The sequence below is a fragment of the Xiphophorus hellerii genome, chromosome 8 (assembly GCF_003331165.1).
Source record: "Xiphophorus hellerii strain 12219 chromosome 8, Xiphophorus_hellerii-4.1, whole genome shotgun sequence".
NCBI classification, from domain to species: domain Eukaryota; kingdom Metazoa; phylum Chordata; class Actinopteri; order Cyprinodontiformes; family Poeciliidae; genus Xiphophorus; species Xiphophorus hellerii.
Genome location: NC_045679.1, coordinates 3,584,973 through 3,605,706, shown reverse-complemented (window position 1 = coordinate 3,605,706; position 20,734 = coordinate 3,584,973). Strand labels below are relative to the sequence as shown.

Here is a 20,734-nt window from a genome sequence, read left to right as displayed (position 1 = left end):
CAATATTTGTCCTGACCTCAACAGAAAAGCTTCTGGTGTATGCATTTATAACAGCAGCTGTTATTAATTACATATTTGGTGATATATTTAATAAATGAACTGTCTATTAAACATTTATCTACTTAATGGTAAATTTAATGAAAGTTCTATTTATATACATTTGCCCCTTCCAGCCCTCCAAACATTCCTTCAATTTTTGTCGCTGTTATATAGATTTTAAAGATCGGATTATACATTTAATAAATTGTATTGCAAAAATTTATTTAATAATACTAATTTAATGGACATATTTATAAAATTATATAATTTTGTCCTTTCTGGCCTTCCATATGTTCCTTCAGTGTTCAGATTTCAGCAGGAAAACCAAGGTAATATATGTTTTACACATATATTGATATACGCAATAAATTCCATTCAATATTTCTGTATTTTATGAAAGTTTAATTTATTTAATTTAGTCCTTTCTGATCTTCCATAATTCCTTTTATTTTTGTCCTGACATCAGCAGGAATGTTGCTGATATATTTGTTTTAAAGATTTGATGATATATGTAAATGGCAAACATTTATTAAATTGATATACTTATATAATTTTGTCCTTTCTGACCTTCCATATAACCTTTCAACATTTTTTCCATATTTCAGCAGGAAAGCTGCTGCTGTAGAGGAATCAGACGGACGGATTTGTTCTCGGTTGCTGTGGAAAATGAGCCTGAAGACTCAACAGTTTGAGTTGAGGAGGAGAACATTTCTTCCAGCGTGCGGCGGCTGGCGGGTAGGAGGGAGTCCGGGGGAGAGAGAGGGAGAGAAAGAGGGAGAGGGAGGAAAAGAGAGAGAAAGGGAGAGAGAGAGAGAGAGAGAGAGAGAGAGAGAGAGAGAGAGAGAGAGAGAGAGAGAGAGAGGGAGGGGGTTGGTCCGGTGGAGAGCATGGCAGCGGCAGCCACAGCGCTGCTGACTTGGTTCTCCTTCACTTAGACCCGAGAGCAGCCGCGTCCTGTGCGCTCCTGGCGCAGACCCCGTGCGTCATTCTGTTGTTTTCTTTCCGCCTCGCTTCACTCTTTTCGCGTCAAGACGCCGGGACCAGGAGCGGCTCGGAGTTCAGCCCGGATCCGGAGACAGCCGACCCTCCTCGGCCGCCCTGAAGCCTCCGGACCGCCGAGCAGCGGCGCTCCATGTGCGCCTCGTCGGTCCGACAGCTGAACCCGGAGTTACGCCGAACGGAACCGAGCCGAGATCTGCTGATTTAACAGAAAGCAAACAGATACACGCAGAAGGAGGCTGAGTTAACGCTCCGCAGCAGAACCAGGACCAGGACCAGGACCAGAACCAGAACCAGAACCGGACCTCAGCCCAGCGCAGACATGCCGCAGGTGGACATGATCCTGTTCCTCATCCTCATTATTGGGATGTGCGTGTTCGGCCAGGACCCGGCGTCCAAGGTGGTGTCGGACCGCTACGCTGTCTTCTGGAACCGGACCAACCCAAAGTAAGTGTCCCGAACCGAACCGGGAGTCCCCGGCGCGGCGCTCAACTTTCACTAAAGGGCCATTTCACCGCGTTTTAAGGGACTCTGCAGCAACTTTGATCCGCTCCGGTTCGGGATCTGGATCCGTTTGACCGACCGAACCGGGACCGGATCATTCTGCACTGATCACAGATTCTGAAAAACACATTTTAAATTTCATGGAACCTTTATTTCAGTGGTGAAAACACTAAAAATAGAACATTTTCAGCGCTGCTTCTGCATTAACTGTCAAACCTGGACTGAATTATTTCCCTTTTTCTTAAAGCTCTTTTATAAAAAATTATTTATTATTTTACTTCCAAGAATAAATAACCAAAAAATGTCACAATTTAATGGTTTAGGTTGAGAATAGCTTAAGAAACCAACATTCTCTGGTGTGAAAGTGAGTCAGTTCTTAATTACAAACTCTTTACAACACATTTAGAAATTGAGGAAAATTTCATTTTTATTGCATTAAAGCCACTTTGGATTGAAGCAATTGTCAAAATTGGACCAATTTATTCTGCATTCAAGTCAAGTTCTATAAAACCCAGTTTACGATCCGTGAAAAAGTGTTTCCAATGCTTTCATACATGAAGCATTAAACTCTTTTCTTTCTGTGAAGCAGAGACGCACTGATCAGTTTTCCGGTGGCACCGATTTTTACACGATTATAAAGCAGAAAACAGAAGAAATGAAGAGAAGTTTCTGTGACTGAGGCAGGAATCAGATGGAAAAGGAAGAATGAAAAATATTTATTATAATGTTTCTAATTAAACTTGACCACAGTGGGTTGGTTGGTTTGTTTATATGCAGTTAATGATGATATTTTTAAATTAAAATTATTTTATTGACTGTTTTTGATTGGTTCATCTCCATTGTGCAGTAAATTAATCCAACTTTCATCGTTAATGTTGCGTAAATACAGAAAGAAACAAGAATTTCAAGGTTTTCCAGATTCTTACCAATAAAATAAAAGTTTTCTAGATCATAAACTGTGTTAGGAAACATCCGTGGAATCATTTAGATTTTCAGTTTGGACGCTACAACACGTAAAAATATCATAAACTAAAACCTGTAATATAACTCGACCAAACGTTTATATTAAAGTTTTAAGATTCAACCCCAATTTAAAGTTTAATAATGGAAAAATAATAATTAAAATGCAACATTTTGTGAATTTTCTTGTTGTCTCTAATTTGTGTGAAACAATTTGAAGCAGGTTTGACTGAATATAGGCTGGTTATAGAATTTAATGAATATGTACTTCCTAATTTTGTCATAAAATAAGCGCTTTAAATGCTTTTTAATAATGAATGTGGAATTAATGAGTCCAGGTTTGACCAGTTTAAGAGTTTATATTCAATTCCAATCATGTTTGACCCAATGCAGGCTGGTTCTGGTGCAAAATGTTCGTATTTTTTGCATTTTACTCATAAAATAAACGTTTCACGGATCATGAATGTGTTTTTCATTGAACCTATAATCAGTGTGGACCAGTTTGACCAGTTTAAGTGTTTCCCTGGAAAGCAGTGAGTTATCCAGTCCTGGCAGCAGCAGTGTGATGTTTCTGCCGTCTGCAGTCGGTGTGTTTGTGTTGATGGATGGATGTGGCCTTACTGGATAATTTGCAGTTGGATCTGAGCTGCCAGCTTCACACACCGATGGATTTTTCCATGCTGGAGTTTTTTAAAGCTGCTGTTTGGAGGCTTTATGAGTCTGATTATCATTTGCTTCAAAGTTTCTGCTTTGATTTGAGAATTTTTATGCTTGTTGACCGAAAGGCTTAAGATTGTGCGATAGAGTGACATATCTGGTGCTGCGAGCTGCAGGCCGCCTCCCCTCATGAGTCAGTGCCACATGTTTGGCGTTTCACCAAAATCACAGTGACTGTGGGAGCAGGGGTGTGTGTGTGTGTGTGGGTGTGTACTTGTGGGTGTGTGTGTGTGTTTCTGCAGACGTTTGGGGTTAAATCAGCGTTTTTCTTCCCGTTGGCCCTCAATAAAAAGCTGTTTCTGTTGCTGCTTTTCCATTACAAATGTGTGTAAAACTTTATCGACGTTCCGCTATTGTGGAAAAAACACAATTTTGATGTTTTTCCATTAACTAAGAGACACAGCGCGAATACGTTTGTTCCCACAATGTCATAAAAGAGGTGCCATCATCATCCTCCAACCACTTCCTGTCGTCTGCTTTGTCGTTTCTGACAGTAGTAACATCTGGTTGTTGATCAGGACTCGTGATGCGAAAAAAGTGTTTCCGTTGCAGTTTTACGGGAAAAAAACAATTTCAGTTAAGCAAAAAAAAAAAAACCCCATCATTCTAATGGCAAAAACGTTTGATCAAAAAACTAAATTGGTGTATTTTCATTTAGCTAAATTTGTTTTTGCAATTCTAAAATAAATGGAAACTCCCAGACCACATGCTAGTCGGGGTGATAAACTGAATATTAGAAAACTGAAAATTATGACCAACATCATTTTGTCCTTGTCTGTATTTTCTGTGTTTTAAAAAAAGAAAAGTAATTTTGTCTTGTTTGGCGTAGCGTTGGCCGTTGTCTTCCTACACAGTTTTCTTTGATTCTCATCTCCCGTCAGTGCTCAGTCTGGACTTTCTCCATTTCACTTGGATTCCCTTTGGTAGAATTTCAAACGGGCCAACAGGAACAGAAGGAGAAGCTGTGAATAATGACATTGATTTTCTGCACCGTTTGAGGATTTTGTTTTAGTGGTACGTTTAGCAGCGGTGGTGGAGGAAGAGAACGAAGCCGATCAGACCATGTCGGCCATTTAACAGCCATCTTGTTCCACTCGGTTGTTTACAGCAGAGGAAATTTCTGCTAAGCTTCATAGCATCGAACTGGTGGGTTCCATATGTTACGGCCAAACGATGGAAAAAAATCCAGGAAAAAAAATGTTTCTCAACAGCTGGAGAGTCCAAACAATCTGGCCGAACAAGAGGCTGGTTTTTACCAGGCTTAATAAATTCTGTTCTCAGTGCTAAGTTTTACCTGAGCAAACTGTTTAATTTACCATAAACATTAAAATAAGTTTACTTTAAACCTAGTAAAGGCTGTTTTCAACTTTAAATGTAGCCGTTTAAATCAATGTTTACTTTTCCCTTAACATAACTGACCTAACATTATGTCAGGCTTGTTTTAACACTTCGCTCCATATTACATCTTTCAGCCATAAAACCAGCCGACCAAACATGTTGGAATTCACCTGGGGTTGCTAGGTAACGGTGGCTGCTGATTTGTGGCATTGCATTCAATAGGTTTTTGAAGCAACTCATTTTCCAGAAATTAATAAACATCAGGGTGTTTTTTTTTTGTTGAGTCGTTTTTAGAAACACAAAAACGTGAATTATTTTTTCTTCTTTAAAATCCATTAAGGCGTCAGTAAAAATAACTGTGAAAACCCGGTTCTGAGGGATCAAACCGTCATTATAACTCTCTGTAACGTATTCATGCTGACCTAGCACATCGTTTTATTTTCATCCATTTGTTGTCCTGGAGGTGAACTGTTACATTTACCATCAGATTGACTTCAGGTCCTTCGTTTCTCTACTTTTTCCTGGCGTTGAAACTCTTCCCAGCGGCCAAGTCTTGTTTCTGGGTTGCCCTGCGCTCCCTCCTCCCGCACCCTGCGGGAGCTCCACATGCCGGGGTCACACGCTCGGCAGTAACCAGGCGCGGCGCGGGTTAAGCGGCGCAGAGGGGGCCGTTGTCAGGGTCAGAAACGGGGCGTCGCGGGGCCCCGGCGCGGCGCCCCGCCTGGGCTTTGTCCCCTCCAGAATGGAGGGCGAATAAATGAGTAACTCCAAATGACTTTTTCCCTTTTCTCATTCATGACTTTGAAGCTGTATGATGTAAACGAGGGCCATGCTGGAAGCAGCGAGGGCCCCTCTGACCTGCGCTGCGTTCCCCGCTGCTTAATGCAGCTCCAGTCGCTGTAGGAACCTGCTGCAACACTTTTCCCCTACGCACCCCAAACTCTTCTTCTCCTGATTCTTATTTTTCTTCTTCTTCTTCTTCTCTGTGGTGGAGGAGAACCGGCTGTCCACACTCAGCCTTTCATGAAATCCCCCAACAGGAACTCTGGAATTGAAATGGGAACTGAGTCGTGAAAAATGGAAATGCATTGACATTTTCATGCCTTCCCTCCGTCCCTCCCCACCCTATTGTTTTAAAGAAGCTGAAAGGATTCCTTCTGTAATTTAGATAAACATGAGCTCTCTTCAGTAAAGCTTTGATCACAGAGAGAGAAAACGTTCCCGCGCCGATGGGAAGGATTTGAAGCAAAAACCTTCAGGTTTTCGGTTTCTGGTCAGTTACTTCAGTTTGGGTGTTTTCACACCTGAAAGTTTGGTAGTTTTGGTTTGACTGGGGGACAAAATGGCTAAATTTGTTACATTTTCACTCTGCACTGTCAAACCAACCAAACCGGTTCCCCTCCTGGCCTGTGGGGGCGCTGCATCAAGAATTACTGAAGGAAACGACACAAAAACCTCTGAAAACGACACTGAGCGCAACTGTCGTCTTCACAAAATACAAACATAAATGAAGAGGCGCCAAATTTTAGAAATTGTAGGATTTCTTGTTTATCTTTGCTAAAAAACCACGAGATATTTCTACTGGTAGCGCTGGGCTAGCAGGTTGGTTTTGGTTGTATTTACCCATAATGCCCAGGACTGTAGTCCACTTCCTGCTTGGCGTTCACATATACATTCAAACTGAACCAGTTTACTTTTTTGGACTTTCTAAAGTTTGATTAAAGCAGAATAAATAGATCTATTGTAAACTAGAGGCGTGTTTTTATTGTATCGTGTTTTTATTGTATCGTTTATCATTTATCGTGATAATAATTTTGATTGATCAAATTCCACTTATTGTCTTAATCCTCCCAGAACTGCCTGGGATTTTTAGTTTTCTATTTTCTCCACTGTTTATTCATTGAGAGCATCGATACGTCAATAAGTCTGAAAATATGATTAAAAGCAGTTACTGTGAGCAGTTTAGACACAAATCACGTTTTATGTGACTGGTGTCCTAAAGAATCATATTACAAATGGATTTATTTGCGTTTGTGTTTGTGCCTGCAGTCACATTCACACAGTCACATAAAAAAGGAGTAATAAATAATTCCTATCATCACTTTTATCACTGTAACAGTAAAACCTTCAGTCCAAACCTCCAAACATGAGTGTTGAGTTTCTGCTGAACAAAACTAAGAAATAGTTGGAAAATCAGTTTCATTTGAGCCCATTTTGCTGTTTAAATGAACTATAATCTTTATTTAAGCAGATTTTTGTTTCTAAATTCAAACTTCAGCGTTTCTTTGATGTTAAATCAAATGCTCCTCATAATCTTCACATCTCCATAAACGTGTTATTGCTAAAGGTTAGCAGTTTAAAAGATGTTTTATAGCCAAACTGGTTACAGTACTTGGATACCATCAAACTAACAACCACAATATTGATATATAAAATACAGATATATGTATATATATAAAACATTTATATATAAAAAACAGAAAACGAAGGGAATTACCGGAGATCGTTGTGGCCACTGGACGATCTGCGTTCAGCTGAATTCAAAATAAAACGATCAGAAAAAGTCAAATTCCTCTTTTATTTGGACAAAAGTTGGTGAATAAAACTGAATCTGATTCTAAACCATTATGATTAGCGGCGACCGATTGCAGTTTTCTGGCTGATCACTGATTATCGATCTCTTAAAAAGCTTAACTTACCGATTCCGATTTTGGCTGATAACATTTTTTTGTCTGTAATGTTGCTCAATATATGAAGAAAGTTGCTGAATTGGCAGCAATGGGGCAACTATTGTTAACTGTAAATGTGCAGAGATGAGCTGATCGGCCGGTTTATCAGTCAAACTTCTCTCTCACCAGAAAAGAAAACCACAGTTTTTGATTTTTAGACCTTTGCAGAGGTCAATAAGATCTGCTTCACATGTAAAAATCACCCGATCACAGATCTCCCAAAGTTAAGGAAATCGGCGCCGATTTTTCGGTTCCAATAAATCAGTGCACCCGTAGTGTTGATGTTACTGGTGATGTTTTTAAATCAGGCTGGCATTGATTCATCCAGTTGGTTCCTATAAATCCATCTAGTTCCCATAAGTCCTGCTGGTGTTTATAGATCTTATTGTTGTTTAATAAATATGCAGGAAAATCATCTGCATCTTTATGAAGACGTTCCAGAAGTTTGACTGAATCCTGTTTTCTCTACATTCATCACCTGATGAACTGACTCTGACTCCTCTGCCTGATCTCTGGGTTAAACTTGCCTGCAGATGTTCAGCTTCTATTAAGTATTAGTGACGTTTCCGTTGGACGGACCAGAATAAATATTGACTGAAGTAAAGTCGGGATCTGGACGGAGCTTCGTGAAGCATGTTGCCTTTAATCTGTAGATTATTAGTAACAGTCGTGGGACAAATTACAAATCCCACTCTCAATGGGCTCAACTGGAAAGTGGCACCAGAAGGAAATTAGCCCCAGAAATCCAACCAGGAAAAACACAAAGTGCAGCTTTTTCCAGGCGGAAAGTGAAACGAGCCCCATATGTTCGCCGTCAGCCGCGTTGGAAACCCAAACGGCGGAGTAAAGTGTAAGAGTCGGGTATTTACTGCTGCTCTGACAGGCAGCCATTAGTGAATTCCCCGCTCAGCAGCTCTTTAGCTGCTTCATTAGAGCCCACCCGGGTCCATATGGTCCGCTCGCAGCCGCTGCCTGTTGCCCAAGGTGTTTATTTGTTGCTGATAGGCGGATCAGCGGAGAATCGGGGCCGGAGTTCCTTCCCTAATCTCGCTGGCTGTTTGTGTCTCCGCAGCCATGGAAACTGATACCGGCTCCGTCATGAAAGAGGCTCGCTGGGTGGGACCGCGGCCCGGACAGCTGGGGGGAGAGAGAGCGCAGCGTCACCCCGGGGGTCTCCTTTAATCCCTGATAATTCCCAACCAGAGCTTCCCGCAGCAGATGCAACATATTCCTCCTCAAGACAATTAAGGAATCTCCTCAGGTTGCTGTTTGTCGATCGATTTAAAAAAAAAAACAATCTGATCAATCGCTACGGCTAACTTTGTTAGCTTGAAATATAAATATACATGCAGTTGTTCTTTCTGCCAAACAATTAAAATGGAAATGATCTGATTTGGTAGCAGCAGAAATCAACATCATCTAAAGGAGAACGACTCCAATAAACATTCATACAAGTAGAATATCCAGAAATGATACTCAGGTAAGAGTAAAAAGTATCAATTACTGAATAACTGGTCAAATTATCAATCATTTCATATTTAAAAATTACATCATCAGATGGACCAAAATATAAATTTAAGTGGAAATTTTGGTATTTTAAGGACCAAAATGACAATAATTCATATAAGTAACAAAATCAGGATAAATTTTTTTTTTCCAAATCCGTTTCTTTCAATAAAAAACTTATTAAACTTTAACAGAAACTGCAGGTGTGTGAATCTTTGGTTAAAACATGTTTGTTTTTCATTCAGTGGGTAGAAAACTCAGAACTTTTACTCAAGTAAGAGCAGAAATACTTCATAATAAAATGACTCATATTAAGGAGTAAAAATACTCCTGAACTTACATCCTTTCAAAAAGTTACTCATGTAAATGTAACTATTTTCTACCCAACTCTGCACACAAGTAGCAACAAACCTGTTAAGTAAATACAGACTGAATTAACGCGTATCGTAGATGTAAACAATAACGTTCTGCTGCAGAACTAATGTCTAAAGAAAATGCAGAAAAACCATTGAAGAACTGAAAATCTCTCGTTTTCTCCGTTTTTCTGCGCAGGCTTGTTGCCATAGCAGCTGATGTTAGTTTTATGCACAAATCTATTTTTGTTTAAAGATAAAATGATGTAATTTCCGTTTGAACAGAAAAATTGTTTCTGAATCGGATCGTGACTCTAAAAATCGGAATCGCTAAAATATTTGTATCTTTACAGAAAAGTCCTTTGAGATGATTCAGATTCCTCCCACATTGACCTCTGCTCCTCCGCTCTCTTTTTAATCTCCGCTGTGAGACTGGACGCTGTGTTTTCTTCGCGCCGGGTTGTGATAGTTTCCCAGCGGCATTGTGAGCAGCCCCATTTGCATTGTTCCCACTGTTTACCCTCGCTTTCCCCTCTCAGCCTTTTCCCGGCTCCCCGCCGCTCGGTTCCGCTTGGATTAAGAAACGGACACAAAAAAGTGAGTAAAAAGAGCCGACCACGTCCAAATATTGACTGGGACTCGGGACCGCGAGGTTTCTCCCAACGCCGGCGCGGCTCAAAGCGCGCCATTGTTCGCCGTGGAGTCAGCGGCCCGTGGCGCCGCCTCCTCCTGCCACAGGAGGAATATCTTTAATATTTTAGCAATAAAACCGCAAACTTTAATGTTTGACTCTGATTTCATGTCAGAGTCAAACACAAAGCTTCCTTTTTAAAAAATAAAAAGGAAAATCTGAAAAGTGAGGCAGGCATTTGCATGTAGCTCCTTTTACTCTGGAACCCAGAACCGTAGTTAAAAGGACTGGAACCAGTTTTGGTGCCATATTTATATTTATATCAGTGGTGAACACAACTATCTAAAAGGTTAGCAGCGCTAACCCTAAATCACTAATCATGAGCTTTAGCTGCGCTAGCACTAATGCACTAAACCAACATGGTATGTAGGAGAAGCTATTGCTAATGTGCTATACTAGCTGAAGCTAATGTTAAAGCGCTACACCAACATGGCATTTACTGGAAGCTAATGTGCTACATTAACATGGTATTTAGCATAAACTAATGCTAATGCGCTTTACCAACATGGTATTTAGCAGAACCTGAGACTGAAATGCTAAACCAATGTGTTATTTAGCTAAATCTAAGGCTGAAGAGCTACATCAACACGGTATTTAGCAGAAGCTAATGTACCATACCATTATGATATTTAGCAGAAGCTATAGTGCTAAATTCAACCATGTTTATACCCACCATGTGTCAATGACACCATGTGGTACATTTTGGTATATCGCCCTCTACAGGGTTAAATTGATCCATTCATCTCATTGATTAGCTGAATGGAGCTAAACTGGGTCAATCCTGGAAGAAAAACAGAAAATGGAAAAGAGTTAAGACCCATTTGGAGTTTTGTCTTCTAAACACACAAAAGGAGTTGAACTGAACGGTTCAGATCAATCCATCTTCATGTTTATGAATGGTCTAGTCCAAGTCAGGACTGAGAATGTGTGGCAAGACTCGTAACTGAAGCAAATTGTGATTCTAAACTGTAACTGCAAATGGACGACCCAGTTTTTCTGGATTGTATTTGGGAGAATTTTCTACTACTTTGTGTTTGTTGACATGAAACCCAGAGAAAACACAACGAAGGCTGCAGCTGCGATGAGAAAACCGTAGGAAGCTTCTCCGTGAGGAGAGGCAGCAACCCGAGTCGTCCGGGCCCAGGAGCCTGGAGGTGGGGTCACAATCCGTGTTTCCACCCGCAGGAAGCGTCAATCTCCAGAGGCATCAAAGGGAGCGGAGTGAATGTGATTTCCTGCAACCGAGCGCTTCACAAACCGCCAATAAACAGAGGCAGAGCGCCGCCTTATCTCCCGTTTCATTACAGCAGCCCGCAGCATCATGCCTCCTTCGCCACACTTCCTGTTGTCACGTTGCCGATCAGTTTTACCCGACATAATCCACTCAGAGACTCCACTTTCTGGTCAGGTAAGCTGTGAATTTCACACTTGGCTTTCTGCAGCGGAGGGGAGGCGGTCGTCATGAGGCGACACCCAACACCCCCCGCCCCCCAGAGGTTAGCCGCCTGCGACCTCCCCGCCCCCCGACCTCCACACACCCTTCATGCTCTGACTAATAAGGCAAAAGGCCCGAGGCTGCCAGCCGGTGATTGACAGAAACGACTGACTGCTAATAAGAATGGCAGCTTTTATTGCTGCAGTTTGTGGCGCTGCAGCAGCTCTGTGGACACGTTAACAACCAAAACAATTTCTTACTGTTTAATTTTATTGGGTTTTTAACTGGTTTCACACTAAAAAAACATGCTGTATCTGTCAAAAATGAAATAAAAAGAATAATTACTCACAGAAATGACAAATTAAGTCAGTTTATTTCCCAGTGGCTGTGTGACAAAAGACAAAACAAACTAATAAAGATTCTTAAAAGTGGTTTAATATGATTATAAGGTGGGACGTTTTGGTCTAAATTTGGTCTTAAATTGGGTTTTAATTAAACGTAAAACACAGAAGAACATTGCAAATAATTAGATGTCTAAGAAATGACTTGGAGGTTATTTATTTAAATAAAACAACATGAAGAGTGTGAATAATCCAGATTTAATGGTAAACAAATTAATCTGAATGAAAAAATATTGTCATTTTCTAGTTCAAAGTATTTCAGCAAAAAATGTAATAACCTACCAAACGTTAGCGCTAAACATTAACTAGCAAAACTCAGCATACTAGCATGTGAGCGCTAACGTTAAGAAAAAAAAGATCAAATACCGACGTTAATAACTTTAATATCTAGTTTATTGTTATGTTAGTGGTAAATAATATAATTAATGTTAAATTAAAGATTAGTTAATCTTTATTAGTAGTATTTAAATAGTCACATTTAGATTTTAGAACAGCATTTCTTAGCATATGAGTGCTAACGATGCTAACGCTAACAGATAACATTAATATAATGTTTATTTTAGTGCAAATGGTGAAATAGACATTAGTTAGCTCAGTTAACGTTTAGACCTGAGAACAGCATTCACTAGCTTATGAATGCTAACGGTGCTAATATTAAAATAAACAGTCATTCTGTCAGGCTTTCTACAAGGGCAGCTAACATTAACCAACAGAGCTAGCAACAGCCGTCACCAATATGTTTACTATTTCTAATATAATACTAATAATCTGCTGCAGGAAACTAACGAGTTCAATTAACTACCTAAACTAAACTCTCAAGCTAACTAGCAGAAGTTGAAAATATCAGTTCCCAAATTTGCAGAGGAGAGTTTTAATATGAAAAGCATCCAGAAAGCACATTCTCTGTAATAAGAGGTTATTTATGGATTATAACTGAATTTATTGGATTTAAAGTTACCAGAGACTTTGAGTCTCTTCGCTGGTATTTTTAATTTGTTTTTATAATGAATAATGAATTATAATATTAAATCTCGGATTTCATTTAGCTGGATATTATCCTCTCAAGACTTTATATTTCCCTGCTTCCATTTGTTGTGGTTTGGATCTCCATTTGGACTCATAATATCTGAGACATTATGATGCCTGATCAAACTAAACCAGCCCTTAAGTGAAACTCCCACTGGTAGATGTTACTTATTAAAGCAATAAATCAATGTTTTCTACACTAGACTGTAAAAAATATATAAAATTACTTCTAATCTTTGATGTTGAATACAGCATCTGAGAATGCCTCCAAATTTGGTTCAAACTTCTAAAACCTCTGCACACAAAAATGTTTGTTGAGCAAATTCATCAAAGTTTCCAAGGACACGTTTGAGTTCGATTTCTGGAATTTGAAAGAAGTTGCCACAGAGAGCTGGAAAGTGTCTGAATTGAGAAAACAAAGCCTCGATCCGATCCGTTGTGTCCAGATGTGAAACAGTTTGGCTTCTTCAGGTCTAATCTCTGCCGGTCTCACCCCGCTGCACAGAGCTTCACTTTTTCCTGCCGTTTTAATCTTAGTGGGGGCTTCTTTGTGTGTGTGTGTGTGTGTGTGTACTCTGTTAAATGCGAGTGGTGAAATGGCATCCCCTGTGTCTTTGTAGGCACCGGTGAGGGTATTAGCAAAGAGGCTCTAAGGGGCTTAAGAGGTCAGTCTTCCCTTTGTGTGGAGACACAAAACACTTCCTGTGGGACCCTTCACCCCTCTCTGTTCCTCACTCAGAAAGCCAAGCCCTGCCTGACCATTCACATTAATCAGCCTTAGCTCCTAATGACTGCAGGAAAGCCTCTGAAAAGTGCTTCCAAAAAGGTCCTAAAGAGCCACTAAGCTGCTAACAGACTGGCCACAGCTGATGCTGTTTGCAGGGCATTACTAAGCATCAAAGATAGGCGGCTGGGGGCTCATCCATCCCAACAGTTCCTCTTTAATCCCCACTAAATCTAATCTAAAACTTGAGCTGAGACTCTTTCAGTCTTCTTGATGCATGAAGGTTTTCTTACAGGTAACCGAGCTACAAGGAGACTTTCAATACACCAAGACGTTTTCTGTAAAGGTCACTGCCCTGTGATGACGCCTTAAATCTGCACTTTTACTAAACTGAGCTGTAAGATATGCATAAAGAAGTGTGTTTTTTGGTAAGTGACCCAAAATGACACCTTCAGTACATAATGAAAGTTCCCCCTTACCAATTCATTTACCAATAAGGTCCAATCTGGTGCATCAAGAAGGTGCAAAGACCCTTCAATACATCAAGAAGTTGTTTTTTATTGGTCACTATTCTATGATGACACCTTAAATGCATCACCAAGATGTACCTTTATACAACTGGGCTGTAAGAATATGCATCAAAAAAGTGTCTTTTTTTTGGTATATTACCCAAAATGGCACCTTCCAAGAAATCAAGAAAGTTCTCCTTTAAAACATTAACCAATAAGGACCCATTCTTTGCATCAAGTCACTACCCTACGATGACACCTTCAGAGGTGCAACTGGGCTACAAGGATATATAAATAGAAAGTGTCTTTTTTTGGTATATTACCCAGAATGACACCTTCCATACATTAAAAAAAGTTAATTTTTACACCATTTACCAATAAGAATCCCTTCGATGCATCAAGTTGTCTTTATCGGTCACTTCTCTATGACAATACCTTAAAGACGCACATTTATGCAACTGGGCTATAAGGATGTGCATGAAAAACAGTTTTGTTTTTGGCATATTACCCAAAATGACACTTTCTATACGTCAAGAAAGTTCCATTTTACGTCATTTACCAATTAGGAGCCATCACAAAGGTGCACTTTTACACAACTGGGCTATAAGGATGTGCATCAACAAAGTGTGTCTTTTGGTAAGTGACCCAAAATGGCACTTTCTATAATCCATGAAAGTTAAACTTTTTGTCATTTGCTCCTTACAAGCCGTTCAATCTATCAAGAAAACGTTTTATAGGTAACTGATCTTGACATTTGCTCCTTTGCCATTTCATACAGTTAAAGTTTTGGTTCGACTCTCTAAAAGCAGCTCGTCTTTCGCCACAGGAAGTTTTGTATAATTAAACGTTAGCTAGGGTTGATGGAAACGTGTAAAACTGGAAAAGTTCTCCAATTCGCATGAAAGTTTTTATGTTTGTGGAAAGTTTTGACTTTCCTGAAAACCAGTTAATGCGCTGAAGGTTAAATGGAAAAATGTTTGCTGAGTAAATTCTGATGTAGTGAACATTTTTCTGTTTATCGCAGCGTCACCATCTGACATAAACACTCGGTGTGTGTAGCCTGGTTGATTCACCAGCAGCTGGAAAAACAGCTGATTCACATTTTATCTTCTGTGAAATTAAAAAAATTTGCTCCAAATTTGCAACAGTTGGATAAAAACAGCTCCTGATTTTTACCCATCTTGGTGACTTTTCATGCCACCATCAACTGGAAGTTATTTACATATGAATTTTATAAACAACAACTTTAGGTATAAAGGATCAATGCACTATGACACAATACTACAGACAATACTTTAATTTCCACCTGCCGTTATTTGGGTTTGTGTTTGGCTGTGAGGTTCGTATTTGTTTACATTTAATTCTAAATGATTTATGAATTCACAGATTTGAAAATAGATTTCATATTCTTCTAATTAGAGAACGAAAATGAGCCAAGTAACGTTGGAAGCAGCTGCTTTAGATATTTTACTACATAAAGGAGCAGATGTCAGATTTGATCCATTACAATCAGGTTTTCATTTTCAGGTGTTTTGATATTTTACAGTTCAAAATAGTTTCTTATGTTTTACTCAAAATGCAGAATAACTTGGCAAGTACCAATATAAATTTTAATTTATTTGGAGTAAAAAAAGTAACAATATGTGAAGGAATATTTTGAATCAACCATCAGGTAATTCCTGCCCAACTTATGGATGTTTAGTAAAAGTTTGTTTTTATAGTCTGCTCTAAGGAAATGTAGTTTTATGACTAATAAATCCCATCAGCCAGAGTTGATTACTTGTGTTGATTTGATCAGAGGTCATAATATATCAGTTTTTAAATCAGGATCAGATCCACAATCAATAACAACAGCACAATCCAAAGTTTTGAGAACATGATGTGCAGCTGAGTTGTACTTTTTTTTAACGATTTTGTCACAGTTTATCTCCCTTACTCTTGAAAATACAGACAGTAAATTGGCAAGGAGTTTTTTAATACTGCTGAATGATTCAGAACACAGATATTTTCTTTCAAGCGTCGTTGAGTCTAATGTTGGACCTCAAAATTAACCGATTCTGCGTCCAATTCGTCACTGTTTTTTCACTCCGAGAGGGAAAATCTTTGCTGTCTCATCTGGTTCAAGTAAAATGGAGGTAATGGGGAAAAACCGGGGGCCACATCGTTCACAATTACCGCTTGATTAGAAAGCAAAATCCTGATCATTTTGACAGCTTGGGCCCCGAGTGTGTGAGTGAAGGTTTTCTGGACGTCGTGTGTTTGTCAGTGCGGCTTTGGAGCGACGCCTGAAACTAAAAGCAGGCAGACCTTCTCGCTGGGACGATGTTTCCTGATGTTTAATGGCTGCTGACTTGTAGCTTTTTGTGTTTCTTGGAGGGAACCGGGAAAAGCTGATGTGGGAGTGCATTACTTTCCTAATGAATCAGGGTGACAAAGCTCTGGGACGAACCAAGCAAACCAGAACCTCTCAGAGGAAGCAGCTTTTAGTTCCCAGTCTTGAGTTTCTCCTCAGGTACGAACCGATTTTTTCTTGTTGTTTTCAGAGTGATAAAGTAAATCTGAACGATCAGCAGTTTGTTTCTTGAACTTGGCGCGGCTCTCCGGGCCCTTCGTGTGGATCCGCAGCCAAATGTGTTTCCTCATGTTGGGTTTCTGCTCACTTTGTGCTCTGGGACCCATGAAATATTAAAAAAAGCTGTTTGTGATCTCACGATGGAGCTTCGACAAACCTTCACACGCAACCAGGAGAAATCCAGGTCACGGCTTTAACACCAGGGTCGACTTTCCTTTTTTTTTTTTTTTTTTTTTTTTTTTAAATTTGCTCCTTCGTTTAAACAAATTCCCTCCTGGACTGAATTACTTTAATAACATTTATTTTGGACAGCTTAAACTTAACGGGTCATTAATTTTAATCCCTGACTCAGAAAATCTCCGTCTTCTCGCTTTTCCTTTGTCGTCTTGCGGCGGAGCGCAGGCAGCCATTTTCCAGGTTGGACTCCATCTTGTAGAGGGAATAAAAGTAGGTTAAGATTCGCAGGATGTCACATGAACGTTTCCTAATCTGTCCTGATAAGAAAAATAACCCAAATCACGAAGGATAAAAACCTGCGGCGTCCGTTCAGTCTTTAGTGTCTGAAAGTCAAACTGAGTCAAAACAGCGTCTTCAACGTTCTTTATTTTAGGTATTTACAAGTTAAAATCATTTGAGTTACTTAAACATTACTCAGCTTCGGTATTAATAATTTTTGTTTTTAGTAGAAAAGATTTATCTGCTTTTGTTGACAATTTGGTTTAAAATTAAATATTTTTGCAACAGTAATAAAAAAACGGATGAAATACCGAAGAAAACTTTAACTTTCCTTAAATTTACTTTTACTTTTTGATCAACGTTTTCAGTTCTCATTTCTAAAATTAATTTAAATATTTAGATGTAAACTTGACATTTTTGTATGAACTATTTATTAAGCTGTTAGAGACATTTTAATAATACGACATATAAATCTCACCACTTTTAAAAGTGGTGAGATTTTTTCCTTAATGTTTTTACAAATGTGAAATAATTTGTTGAGAAATTTAGATTTTACTAAAATAAAACCTTCAAGTGACAATATTTAGTTTCCTAATTCTGGTTAAAGTTGATCTTTTTCAAACCAAGGTCAATTTAATAAAAGTTTTATTTTATTTTTATTTATTTTGAGTGTTTTATCGGTTCTCATCTCTGAGATTATTATGGATTATTTTAGTGAATTTTTGCTAGAATTTATTGCCGTTTAATTGGAAATTCAGAAAAGTCAGTTTGACAGCATAGATGAAGATAATAATTTTTATGAAAAGTATCAATAAATACTTTATGTTGGATCCAGTTCAATGTTAAATGTGTATGAAAATAGTGAACAAAATTCATGGCGAATAGAAGAAAGTTCCAGTTTAGTAAACTTTTTATGCAAATGTATAAAGAATAAAGAATAAACTACTCTGGAGTCACTAAAGTTATGAATTTTATTTATAACTTTATTTACTTGTCAACACACAGCAGACATGAATCGGCATCATTTAATGTAAATGTTTACGAATAAAAGCAAATTAGAAGTCAGTTTGTATCTAAATGTAAATAAATATTCGCCAATTGTTCAAATTTTAGATTTTGGTGTTTGTGGAAACAGTAACTTTTATACAAACTGAAATTATGTTATTAAATCTCAACATAACAAATAAAAACATTCAGTTTTGGCATCTGGAGAGTTTTTATCGGTTTCCTCTCTCTTGCTCATTTCATACTTTGGACATTTTTGGCTGAATTTTGCTACAATTTTATTGGGATTTTATTATTTTTGACTCTTGTTTGTCTTAAGTTGGACAATTCAAACAATTCTTATGTTGCGTCGATATGTTTACAAATTTGAAGCAATTTCAGTAGCAAAATTTGTGAAAACCTAAAACGGTTTAAGGAATCAGTGACTGAAGTCTTGAATATTGAAACGTTTCTCAGGCATCGTTACAAAATCTCTGGTTGAATTTTGGGAAAATATTGAAATTTGTTGCCTTTCAAAACTGTTTCATTTGTCTAAAGTTTATTATCAGAAAACTAAAATATAAGGTTCCTTAGCTACTAAGTCAAATGTAAAATTATGTTAAACTGTTAAATTGAAGCAAGTTTTGCTTTGCATGAATAAACACGTTTATACAAATTGTTTTGGTCCAACTGTAGTTCAGCTTAATCAATTCAGTTGATTTGTTTAGGACATTTCAGAAACAAGGCAGTTCAAAGTTCTTTACATAATAAAAATATCATACAGTAACGATGAGAAACCAGAAACAAACGTTACGTTTTGTTCACAGCCGTCGTCATAAATTTATTGGCAAAGTGATCAATTTCTGCATCATGTAAATTTGAATGATAAATTAGGATCACCGACTCAGCAAAAAGAAATATTGAGTATAATTTGGTCTAAATTTGAATGTAGAGACTCATATTTGTGTTGGTTTCACCAGTTTTCTTTATGCTCCTTAGAAAAGTTTGGTGGTGACAAACTTCTGTCACCAGGGGCCAAAAATCCCCAGTTTTAAAATCCTGAGGGACCAAAATGAGCATTTTTACCGAAACCACAGTCAGGATGACATTAATGTTTGCATCTATTTAACCTTTTGGGCCAATTATTTTCCAGTTTCTTGGTTGTTTTTGGTTCATTTCCAGCTATAAAAATGATGCATTTCTTTTACAACCTTTGTTGAGTTTCGCCCAAAACGTGTTGATGAGTAAAAAGTTTCTGGTTTGACTTAATGCTGCAAAAACACAAAATCCCACCAAATATTGTTGGTTTAGTTTCTACTGCAAGTTTCCCTGCACACTTCAAATAAGACAACTTCACTTATAATTAACTTATAAGAGCTTGTTTTAAATCAATAATTTATTAAAATAGTTGTGGATAATTTAACTTTTTAAAATGTTTTGCTATAAAGTGACATAATCTGTTAAATGGAACCAAAACGTCTTAGTCAATATTAAGGAACTAAAACAAGCTGCTATATCTTGTTTTAAAGTTACTTTTGTGTAATTTTCAGAGTGATAAGATATTTGCACTGGGAACTGGACTAGAAATAGTTTCTGTTTGTAAGATTTATTGTAAGTTTTTGTGTTTTTTTAGTGCTCTATGATGCTAATAATAATGTTGTACATTTTCCATCTAAGATATAAACTTGATATGGAAATCCAACAATAAAACAAAAACATAAAGTGTCCATTTCATCTGAACGGCCAAATTTGCACCATTTTTCAGGGGCCACATAAACTAATTCCAAGGGCCACATTCGGCCCCTGAACCGCACTTTGAGCACCGCTGTGCTACAGGAAAGCTCCTCTGCTTTGTTTTATTCCCAGTCTTCCCAGTCCCAGTCCTGCCCTGACCTACTAACACATTGATGGTGATGCTGGTGCCGCCGCCGCCGCCGTACGTTGGCGGCCGGTGTTAGCATTAGCGCTAGCGCGCGCGCGCCGTTGACCCCCCTCCTTCCTCTCATGTCTTGGCTCCATCAGGGCCCGGAGTTATTCTAGTGCATAATTGATGGAGGAGTTAGAATAGCAGAAGTAATGCGATGAGAGGGTGCAGCCAGGCGGAGCGGGGGATCGCGTGCGGCGGGCTGCAAACATTGCAGGGGACGAGAGGAGGGCATCTGGCGTAACAGGTCGCCGACTCGTCAGCCATCTTGGCCAATCACGACCCCACTCTCCTCGGCCAATCAGGCGTCTCCACAGGAGCAGAGTACTACATCCTCATGACTGTCTTCTGCTCCTTTATTTTCCTGGTTTTAAGTTTCACAGCAGCTCAGGTTGTGTCACCAAGCTTTGTTTCGCATTCATTAGGTCGATTTTGCGTTTTCAGAGCCAACATGGTGGATATCACACCTAGATGAGCGACGACAAAGAGCAGCTAATGGCCCAACAAGCCGGTATTGTCTGGCTTAACAAAAGAGAGCAGGTCAGATAACCTGCCTTCATGGCTTCAGAGACGCAGAGCGACTCGGCAGGGAGGAGATCAAATGAGAGGAAAGATTTCACAACATACAAACGTTTACTGCTTTAAAAAAAAAACACGTTTTTACGTCTTAAAAAGTTATAAACTCAGTCATGAGGTTGTAATTTCCACCGTTTGGATCATTTAACTGAAAACTGATTTTTTATATATTTAAAAGAATCAAATGGGCGACACATGGCTAGTGCTCAAAAGTATTTTTATTTAAAAAAAATTTATAAACTAATACACAATTGTTTAGCTTTACAGTATTAGATTAAAAAATAATATTTT

General features: G+C 38.7%; 1 protein-coding gene across 2 annotated transcripts in view; it reads left to right on the top strand.

The window, feature by feature from the left end:
* The first annotated feature begins 902 nt into the window (after nucleotides 1-902).
* LOC116724585 (ephrin-A5b-like) overlaps nucleotides 903-20,734 on the top strand; it is an 89,188-nt gene continuing 69,356 nt past the window's right edge. Inside the window, exon 1 of one of the 2 annotated variants that reach the window (XM_032570358.1) lies at nucleotides 903-1,485. In XM_032570358.1, the coding sequence (XP_032426249.1) occupies nucleotides 1,361-1,485 (125 nt within the window). In that variant the 5' untranslated portion in view covers nucleotides 903-1,360. The remainder of the gene's footprint in view (nucleotides 1,486-20,734) is intronic. The other variant, XM_032570357.1, reaches the window with a different exon arrangement.